We start from the raw sequence: 10,311 nt of genomic DNA, 5'->3' as shown, positions 1-10,311 counted from the left end.
CACACTGGCCTTTTAAAACGACCTAGCGTTCAAGGTGTGGTCCGGGATCACCAGAAATACTTGTTTCAAGTCCGGCTTTTTGGCCTCTCCTCACTAGGGCTGCTCCTTCAGCCTGGATGTAGGACTGAGGGCCTGTGGAGCAGAGACTAAGACTCGCTAAGACAGATCTGTAACAGGAACAAGAAACAAACGTTCCTGTAGAACGTCGAAGAACGTAGAAGGAAAAAGGCGATTCCTGGGCACAATCTACTGAACCAATTTCTGGGATGGCAGTCAAAGGATCTACTTTTTTAACAAGCTTCCAGGTGATTCTTTTGCACACATAATTTAGAAATGGGCCTGTGATTTTAAGGCACGCAGCCACCCTTTACCACCACGTGCTGGCACTGAGGCCTCAGTTCTGAGGGTTGTAATCGTCATTAGAATCCGGATGTGACACAGAAGCAACTCAACCACCGGAAATAGCATTCTTTTCCTCCCGGGAACCCTCCATGCACTTAGAACTTAAAATACAAAGTTCTAGCCCATTTCCACGAAGAGAGGACTCCATGGCCAGTTGGAACCATGGAAGGGAGACTGAAACTAAGAACCCAGTCCTCCCATGCAGGTTGAGGCAGGCGCAGGTGGTGCTCTGATTCAGCTTGCCTAGGAGGTGGGCACAGAGAGAGAAACCTGTAGAAAGAGCGACCTCTCTAACCTCCGAGTTCACCTGCCTACCCCACGGTCACTGAGGTCAGCTAACTGCACTCATGTGCTCGCAGAGGGGGGAAATCCCAGTCTGGGTAGCAGGACTGAAGCTTACCATCCAAAATAGAGCACCCTGAAAAACATGTTTGTTTTTCACTGGCAAAAATACGTACAAATAACAAATACCTCAAGGGCGAGAACAGGCAATGGAGGAGGAGACCAGATCCTTCAAACCAATTTTACATAAAGTCTGCGGGAAATAATTCAGATCTTAACAGTTACCCGGCCCAAGTGCGTCTGCGAAGAGTCTCTGTCCGTTATGGGGCCTGACCTTGCACCTTCCTAACCGAGAGTAAACCTGATCTGAAAGTCCACTCTGGGCACAGGAAACCCTAGGGGTTGGAGATGAAGGCTTCCCAGCGTTTGGAATGTGACAGAGTTGAAGATTGAAAACACAGCACGGAGTATGGAAGCCTCGAGAAGCTCTCTCAGTGGAGGAGGAAACAGTGACAGTGACAGTCCCTGTCAGCCTGCCTGGGGACTTGCACTCAAACCGGAGGAGTGAGTGCACCTACATCTGCCTCCTCAACTCCTAATGCCTACGAATGGCAAGTGAGATATTTACAATGCCGAAGCATAGAGTAAAACGAGAGGAACTCTCCTTTGACCAAGAATGGAGAGAACAGCTACAGGCCTGAGCAGACGGGAAGCTCGCAGCTCGAGACAAAGCCCGGCAAAGGGCAGCAGCACTGGCACAGACGGCAGCAAGACTAACCCAGGAAGGCCAGAACCAGGCTGAGCAAAGAGCAGAGGAAAGCAAAGCAGAGGCTGCCGGCGAAACATGACAAAATAGAAGCGACCCCAAACGATGCTTCATGGAAATACAGTCTACGTATGGGATAAACACTGGATTCTGTGCAAATGGTACGGAGACTTTTGTGGATTTGGAAAACAGAACTAAGGAATCTACTTGACCACACCACAGAGATAAAAGGAAAACCTAAAAGAGAGGTTAAGAAAGATGGCAGATAGGGGCGCCTGGGTGGCTCAGTTGGTAAGCGTCTGACTTCAGCTCAGGTCATGATCTCACGGTTCGTGAGTTTGAGCCCTGCATCAGGCTCTGTGCTGTCAGCTCAGAGCCTGGAGCCTGCTTCAGATCCTCTGTCTCCCTCTCTCTGTGCCTCCCCCATTCTCTCTCTCTCTCAAAAACAAATTTAAAAAAAGAAATATGGCAGATAGATTTAGAAGCATTACCATAATGTTTAGTAGCTCTTTTAGGAGAGACTAGTGAATAGGGAAGAGGAAGCCTTCAAAAGGAAAGTGGAGGCACTCTTCAGAAACGAAGAAAGACAGGTGTGCGTCCTTGTGGTGAAAGTACTCACCCAAGTTCCAAGAAAGGTACATTAAAAAAAACAGTCCTCACCTACATATATTGCAAATAAATCCCTAAAAATCAACCAGATTTTTAGGAAAGAAACTCCATAAGGAAAGACTATCAGATGACAGCAGTTAGCAACAGTGAACAGGGTACCTGAAGACCAGGAAATAGTACATTCACACTTAGAGAACATAACCACTAACTCTGGATTTGGTATTAGCTACACTGTCATTCAGAGTGAGGGGGAAATGACATTTCAAACATCCAAAGGCTGAGAGTTTGCAGTGTGCAAAACTTCAGTGGAAGAAAAAAGGTGTACTTGGGGGGAAAAAAATCCAGGGTGCATCAACCAAGGGGGGGTATACCTAATAAGCACTGGCTATAAATTATAATATAGCTTAAAAAGAACCAGAATGAGAATTCTAGATAGCAATAATGTTAAGTGTTATTCCACGGGTCCTTGTTCAGAAGAAATATAAGCACACCTCAAGATTCACACGCACAAAGGAATTTTTGAGGATGAGGATGTTCACTGGAGCATTACATGGTGTAGTGAAAAGCTGAAAACAAAACTTAATTGTCTATCAGAAAGGGGGATGCATAAATAAAATACTGTCCATTCATATGGCGAAATACTACAAAGTAGTTCAAAGGAGTGAGCTAAACACTTATGAGCATCAACATGATACATCTCATGAGCATTGCTAAAGGAAAAGAAAGTTACAGGGGTGCCTGGCTGGCTTAGTTGGTAGAGCATGCGACTCTGGGTCTCAGGGTTGTGAGTTCGAGCCCAGCGCTGGGTACAGAGATTGCTTTAAAAAAAAAAAAAAAAAAGGTTTACAGAGTGATATATACTTAAGATAAAATACTCCAAGTACTATAAGGACAGTCTTTTCAACAAATGGTGTTGGAAAAATTGGATAGCCACATACCAAAGAATGAAGTTGGAAGCTTATCTTACACCATATACAAAAATTAAAATGGATCAAAGGCCCAAATGTAACAGCTAAAACTATAAAACTCTTAGAAGAAAATAGGAGGAAATCTTAATGAGGAATCTGGCAGTGATTTCTTAGGACACCAAAAGCACAGGCAATAATCCTTCTGGAAAAGATTCACACCACTCTAGATGCCATTAAGAACATGCAAGGTTCACGGGAAGAAAGCAAAATATCAACATTCACAGCATTCCAACTGGGAAATGTTGATGCCAAACTCTCAGATGACTTTGAGAGGGTCAAGACTTCCGTGGAGGAAGTCACTGCAGACGCGGTGGAAACAACAGCAAAAGAACTAGGATCAGAAGTGGAGCCTGAAGATGGGCCTGAGTCGTCACTGCAATCTCAGGATCAACCGTGACTGGGCGAGGAGGAGTTGTTTCCTGTGGATAAGCAAAGAAAGTGGTTTCTTGAGATGGAATTTACTAGTGCGATGCCGTGACGACTGTTGAAATGACAACAAAGGATTGGCAATATAACTTAAATCTGGGTTGACTCCCATTTTAAAAGTACTACTGTGGGTAAAATGCTATCACACAGCATTGTCTACTACAGAGAAATCATTAGCAGGGTCAGTCAGTGCGGCAAACTTCACTGTCTTATTTTAAGAAACTGCCGCAGCCACCCCACCTTCAGCAACCAACACCCTGGTCAGCAGCCATCAAGACAGATACTTCACCAGCAAAGATTATGACTCACTGAGGGCTCAGATGATGGTTAGCATTTTTTTTTTGGCAATAAAGTATTTTAAAATTAAGGTACATATACTATTTTCTTAGAGACCTAATGCTGTTGCACACTTAATATGCTGCAGTAAAATGTAAACCTAACTTGTATATGCACTGGGAAAGCAGAAAGTACATTTGACTCGCTTTATTGTGATATTCTCTTTATTGTCATGGTCTGCAACAGAACCCACGATGTCTTCAAGGTATGCCCATAATCTCAAATGGCTCAGGGGAAAAAGTTCCTTATTCTGTACTTCGAACTTTGAAGTTTCTGGTTGTTTAAAAATACATATTTAACAGATTAAAAAATCAGATACCTATTACATCGGCTCAAATCAAACATCTAGGGAGGCCTTGGACTCATCATCCATCCAGCCCCACTAGCCACTTCAGACCTGATCTTTACCATGTCCAGTAGTTGGAGCTGATCTCAGTGTGGCCACTTTTGTCTGTTTAAAAAGGCCCTGGGCAGAGACGGGTGGGGGGGGGGCGGCCAGTAGGGGGCGTCTGGCTGGCTCAGTCAGTAGAGCAAGACTCTTGATTTTGGCATGGTGAGTTCCAGCCCCATGTTGGGTGTAGGGATTACTTAAAAATAAATAAGTAAATAAACTTAAAAAAAATTTTTAAAGTCCCAGTAGTGTGGCAAAAAGAGAGGGGATTGTGGTCTTCTGTTACTGTCTCTCTATTTGATCGTTAACAAGTCTTCTCACCTCCCTGAGCCTTGCATTTTGTCTCTGTGAAAGGAGAACAGTATCCCCACCCTTCACTGTCTCATGTGGTTATTATAAAGAACAGATGAAGTAACACAAGTTAAAAGGTGTTTTTGTAAAACAGCAAGCACCTTGTGACAATTTACCCCTGCATTCAGTAGGGTGATTTTTATTGTCCTGAAGCCTTAATTTTAGGTCACTTAAAAACTGTAGATTTATTACATGTGTGTGTGTGTGTGTGTGTGTGTGTGTATAAAGTTTAAGGGAATAAAATTTTTTTTTTAAAAAAAAATTTTTTTTTTCAACGTTTATTTATTTTTGGGACAGAGAGAGACAGAGCATGAACGGGGGAGGGGCAGAGAGAGAGGGAGACACAGAATGGGAAGCAGGCTCCAGGCTCCGAGCCCTCAGCCCAGAGCCGGACGCGGGGCTCGAACTCACGGACCGCGAGATCGTGACCTGAGCCGACGTCGGACGCTCAACCGACTGAGCCACCCAGGCGCCCCTAATAAACATTTTTTTTAATATTTATTTTTGAGAGAGACAGAGTGAGAGCAGGGGAGGGGCAGAGAGAGGGAGACACAGAATCCGAGTCAGGCTCCAGGCTCTGAGCTGTCGAACTCGGGGCTCGAACTCAAAAACCGTGAGATCATGACCTGAGCGGAAGTGGGAAGCTCAACTGACTGCGCCACCAGGCGCCCCAATAAACTCCTTTTAAAGGCCACCTTGTTGCCCTTCACCATTGTCCCCCCCACAGACACTGCGATGGGCGTTCGTTGGGTACGTACCATCGTGGTCTAGCACGAAATGGCCTTTGACCTAACAACGATTTTCTCACCTCCCAGGCGTACCCTTTCCGAGGGGCCAATAAGCCCCAGCTGCTCAGCAGTGACCAAAAACCCTTCACCGGAAGACCTCTGCCCGCGGCGCCACGAAGCGGCCCGCCCCCTATCCTAAACTCCGCCCACCCCAGGGCTCGCGGGCTGGGCCGCCCCGACCACTTCCGGAGGTGCCCGGAAGTCCATGTCACTTAGCAACCCAAGGCACTGGCAGAAGGCTAGCGCTGAGACCTGGGATGGGCTGCGGTCTGGGACCCGCAGTCCCCCACCGGTCCTGTCATATTGCTCCTGGGGTCTCTCCAGGGCTCAGCAAGAGCAGCCAGTAAGCAGGTGTCATTCCTTTCCAAAACGTCAGTCATCCCATCCCGTTTTCTTAAGGAGGGCGACGACTACCATTTTTTGAGCACCTATGTGTCAGGCTCCATCTGAGACGTCACATAATCCAACCCTAATAATTACACAGCCTGTCTCACTGTTAAGGAAACCAGGCTCAGAGGAGTTGAGGCGCTCAACCTGAGGAACCTTTCCCCGGGGGACACACAATTGGAACCCTGACATGTTGAATCTCGCATCCCAGTTCCCCATTCAGGAGGTTGGGGAAGGAGCAGCAAGAACTTAACACTTTACCCAAAATGTTTTATTTTCCATAATGACTTATGCGTGTTTATATAAGCCCAAGTCCCGGGGGGGGGGCGGAGGGGGGCAGGGTTTTGGCCCATGCAAAATAGCAAAGAGACCCAAGGAGAAGGGGCAGTAAATGCGTTAGAAATGGATGAGCTGCATCTGATTTCCTCAATCCAGGGCTCAGCTTAGTTGGCAGGAAACATTGAGAGATATCTGGGCTGAATAAATCAGGGAGTGAGATCCAGAGGCACCAAAAGGTTGGAATATGATTCCTTTCTGGCCGGAGGAGGCTGAAGTCTGGGCCACCTGGTGGCTGCAAGCACTGCTCAGAGTGTCAGCCCCCGCTCCTTAAACAGCTGCTTTAGAGCCTCTTCCAGCTGTCGGTTTGTTCCCTGAAGCCCCTTCACCACTTGCGCCGCCCACTCGAAGTATTCCTGGACTCGATGTTCAGACCATCCTGCATGAGAACGGACAGAAAACTGCTCCTAGGACATCCAGGACAGTATTGGATTTTGCCCACTTCCTGGAGGGCGTGGTGCCCGGCCATGAGATGAGTGCCTGCTGGGATCTGTCCAGAACACTTGCCCTGGGCCCAGTTACTGTTATTTCTACGGTGTGAAAGGAGACCAGAGTGGTCTAGTATTAGCTTGGGGAGTCAACAAGAAAGCCCAGGCTCTTTTCTTTCCAGGGGAACTGACCAACCTGTGCCTGGGGAAGGTGGGCGTCCCTCCCCTTCCCCTCAGGGCAGGTGGGGGGAGCGTACCCTCTGGGGTGCAGCGATTCAGGTCCCTCAGATTGTACAGCTTGTCTGCCAGCTTCACCAGTTTAGCCCCGGGACTGCTGTGGGGAGCCTGCTCCACCTGCAGCCGCTTCCTCTCCAGCTTGGGCAGAGTCTTGTCATCTGTTACCTCCTCCACCAGGCGCCGCACTTGTGCCCCGAAGTGCAGCTCCACCTCATCCAGGGTGGTGTCTGTGTCCTCCACTGTGTCATGGAGCAGCGCTGCCTGGGGACAGGCTTCCACTTAGCCCTGCGGCTCCAGCCAAGGGGTGCTCAGGGCTGAACGGGGCCCCTGATCCCCACCCTAGCTCCTAGTGGAGGAACGACGAGAGTTACCTGTAACACCACAATGTCAGTGACTCCCGCCTCATGGGTCAGGATCCGAGCCACACCTGACGGGGCAAAGCAGGAAGTCAGAACTGAGGGAGTCCCAGGCTGCGTGTTGTGGATTCTGTAGAGCCAGGTGTGGCTTCTCACTAGCCAGATGACCTTGGGCAAGTCCTTTACTCTCTTTGGGTGTCAACTGTGCAGAGGAACAGTGATGCCTACCGCCCCGGGTTGTTGTGAGGCTTAAACACGAAAGGTGCCTGGCACAAAGCCTGGTACAGAGCGGGTGCTCAATGAGGTGTAGGCCCTCCGCGTTCCCGTCCCGGTCCCCACCCCCTAGACGCCGCTGCGGCTGCTCCCGAGGCGGTGCGCCCACCGATAGGGTGGTTGATGTAGGGTGTCCCTTCGGGGTCCTTCCGCCGCTGTAGTCGGTGCTTGCGAGCTGCGAAGTCGGCAGCCTCCACTAGCTGCGTGGCCTCGGAGCCCATCGCCGGGGTGGGGCAGGCGACTGAGGTCCCCAGAGTCCCTGGAGCCCGGGACGGAGCGTTCACAGCGCCCCCTGGCGCCTCGGAGGCCGGGGGGGGGTTCTGGCTCAGACTGGTTCTCTGCAGCTGATATCCTGGCGGAGAGAGTAAGGGAGTTTGGGAGCTGCCCTCAGCCTCGCAGCCCCTGGCGCAGGCGCTCTCCGGAGGGTGCAGGAAGAACATGGCGGGGCTCCCTGGGAGGCCACAGTCTCGGGGAAGGAGGAAGACAAACAAGAAATAAGACAGTGTCCTCACAGTGTGCCACATCCAGGGCTGGAAGACATAGGGGGCTATGGTACCTTGGAGGAAGGGCGTTCACCTGGCCTCTGGGGTCAAAGACAGCCTCTCCCAGGAGGATCCTCTCCTCCCATGAAAAGACAACCTTCAATCTGTCAATGCTCTGAAAATTCTCAAAGTGGTCCCAAAGTGGTTTTCCCTGCAGGGATGGGACTGGTTGCTATGGGCATGGGAGCCTCACCTTTGGGCCTGATCTTCTGGAAATTGGAGCCTACACTAGAAGCCTGCCCAGTAGACTCACAGGCGGCAGTGATGTTTCTGCAAGAACTGTCTTCTTTGTTCTCAGGTGCCTGGACAAAATGTTTGCATTTCTTTCTTGTGCCATAAGTGTTCCTGCTTCAGTCCCCAGGCACCTGCTGTGGGCCCCTCGGGGGATAACTGTTGTCTTGCTGTTCTGGGAGCGTGGCATTGTCAGGCCTCAGTAGGCCCTAGGATAACACTTAACACTGCTGGCTGGTGGCCATCAGCCTCCTAGAGAAATCCCCTGTCACAGCAGATGGGATCTGTGAGGTTTAAGGGGCAAGAGAGACCCGGGGACCCTGGGAGAGCTTCTCCCGTGCACGGGGACTGGCTAGTCGTGAGGTACAGTTCTCCAGTCAGACGGGTAGCTTCTGTGCTTTCGGGTGGTAGCTGGGGCAGATGAGGGCTCAAGGGAAAAGTTAATGGAAGGACTTGCCCTTGTTTTGCAGCTAGTCTTGGTGGTTGTCACGATGCAGAAGTTAGGGAGGAAAGCTCCAGAGCTGTCACTGAGGTCCCTGGGGCCTGAAATGGAACTATCAGAATTCCCAAGGCTTCCACAACAGCCTGGGAGGTGAGAGTGCGTAGACAGAAACGCTTGTCTGTTCGTCAGGCTCACGGCTCAGCTTCTCTCTCATGCTTGCTTCTGCCTTCTGGTCTTCTGAGGCTTTCCCCCTTCAGCTCAGAAAACCTTAGGCAGCTTGGAGACACAGTCCCCATGTTTTCCATCAGAAGATAGAAACTCAGTCCCTTTCATCTCTCTCTAGAGGTTGGTGACAGAGAAGCTCCAGGTTTGTATTAGTGGTGCCCAGGGGCCTTGTGGTTTTGATTTTTATTTCCTTACTGTCTGCAGCCATGGCTTAGAAAGAGAGATGTCGGGGTTCCCACGGCCAGGACCGAGGTGGAGGTGACCGCGCATGGACTTTCAGAGGAGGCTGGGCCTTTTGCTCACAGCCCTCAGCGCGGGGCTACTGCTGCTTTTCAGCTGGGTGACGCTTGCTCAGCCCATCTCTCTTTCAGGTACAGCGCTCTCCTCTCCCCTCTGCGCGTGCCCCTCTTCAGATCCCCTATCATTTCAGCAGGGGATGGGCTGCTCTGGGGAGCTTGTGGGGAGAAAGGAATCTGCGCTTTTGAGAACGGTCCTTTTCACTCTCCAGAGGGGTCGAAGTGGGGTGTGGGCAGACCATTCTTGCCCGTCTCCAGCCCCCTTGCTCCTCCCTTCAGCACTGGCCCACCACCCCCACTTGTGCCAGACTAGCTGGGATGCTGATGGCCGCCACTACCCCGGTTTTTTCTGTCCTCGGCTGTCGGATACCCCGGAGGAAGCTTACTGCTGTCACCTGCAGGCTGCAGGGGGCTCCTGCTGCACCCGGGCTGAATTCGAGGCCTTGTACCAGGTCAACCTGTCCGCCCTTCCGCCCCCACCCCTCCTCAGGTGAGAACACCAGCCCCAGAGCCACTGGGATCCAGACAGGGTGTTCCAGCATCCGGGGCTCTGTTTTTAAATTCTGGGGCGGAAGGCTTAGTACAGACTAGTGGAGGGGCCGACTTCGAACAGAAAATCGCGTGAATGCCTGATTACAAACAGTTTTGTGGAGGAAGTTCAGGAGGCTGTGTAAGCGGGTAACAGGGAGCCACTGCATGCATCGAGGGGCTGGGGCGGGGTGGGACGGGTGTCTAGACTAAGAGGATTTTGTAGTCCGAGGATTACACCCGTTATGGGTGGGGTTTTCAATCCTGAATCCGTCCATGAATGGTTTCACGGCACCTGCGAGCCCTCTGAATTTCTAGTTAGGAATTCTATATTTATCCGGGGAGAGGGGTGTCCCGAGCTTTCTCCGGACTCTAAGGGGCTCAGTAACCCAAAGGCTGCAGCAGTGAGCGCGCGGCTGGGGCCAGCACCTTGATACTCTCGCCTCTCCCACAGGGGCCGGGGTCCGCTCCTAGCGCTGGGCCTCTATACCCTGCTGCTCGTGGCCCTGATGACCGCCGACCTCGTGCACTTCTGCCGCAGTCGGGCAGGGGGTCGGCGCCCAGGCAGCCTCGGGCCTCCCTCTGGGTCCTCTGCCGCGCGCCCCCTGCGGATCTCGGCTGGAACACACTAGGCGCGCCCACGGCTACTCTGCGCCGCGGACCCGAGCCCCGCCCCCTCGCCCGGCGCGCTCTCGCGTTGGCCCCGCCCCT

At 51.3% G+C, this 10,311-nt stretch overlaps 1 protein-coding gene across 1 annotated transcript; it reads right to left on the bottom strand.

Annotated features, from left to right (window-relative positions):
• Positions 1–5,958: 5,958 nt before the first annotated feature.
• Positions 5,959–7,577, bottom strand: HDDC3 (HD domain containing 3). The gene is made up of 4 exons (XM_047086753.1): positions 7,446–7,577; positions 7,079–7,134; positions 6,728–6,968; positions 5,959–6,421 (listed from the first exon to the last, which is right to left on the bottom strand). Exons 1-4 carry the CDS (start codon positions 7,555–7,557, stop codon positions 6,291–6,293), a joined length of 540 nt encoding a protein of 179 aa, XP_046942709.1. The 5' UTR covers positions 7,558–7,577; the 3' UTR covers positions 5,959–6,290.
• Between the last annotated feature and the right edge of the window lie 2,734 nt (positions 7,578–10,311).

The sequence above is a fragment of the Lynx rufus genome, unplaced genomic scaffold (genome assembly GCF_022079265.1).
Source record: "Lynx rufus isolate CCGP_SWC_20201006 ecotype Redwood Valley unplaced genomic scaffold, mLynRuf1.p SCAF_21, whole genome shotgun sequence".
NCBI lineage: Eukaryota > Metazoa > Chordata > Mammalia > Carnivora > Felidae > Lynx > Lynx rufus.
This window is presented reverse-complemented; position numbering and strand designations above follow the sequence as displayed.

Coding starts and splice junctions, on each gene's coding strand:
- HDDC3 (XM_047086753.1), bottom strand. CDS start 7,557: ATGGGCTCCGAGGCCACGCAGCTAGTGGAGGCTGCCGACTTCGCAGCT. Junction 7,135..7,445: donor CTACATCAACCACCCTATCG/GTGGGCGCACCG, acceptor TTGCCCCGTCAG/GTGTGGCTCGGATCCTGACC. Junction 6,969..7,078: donor CTGACATTGTGGTGTTACAG/GTAACTCTCGTC, acceptor GCCTGTCCCCAG/GCAGCGCTGCTCCATGACAC.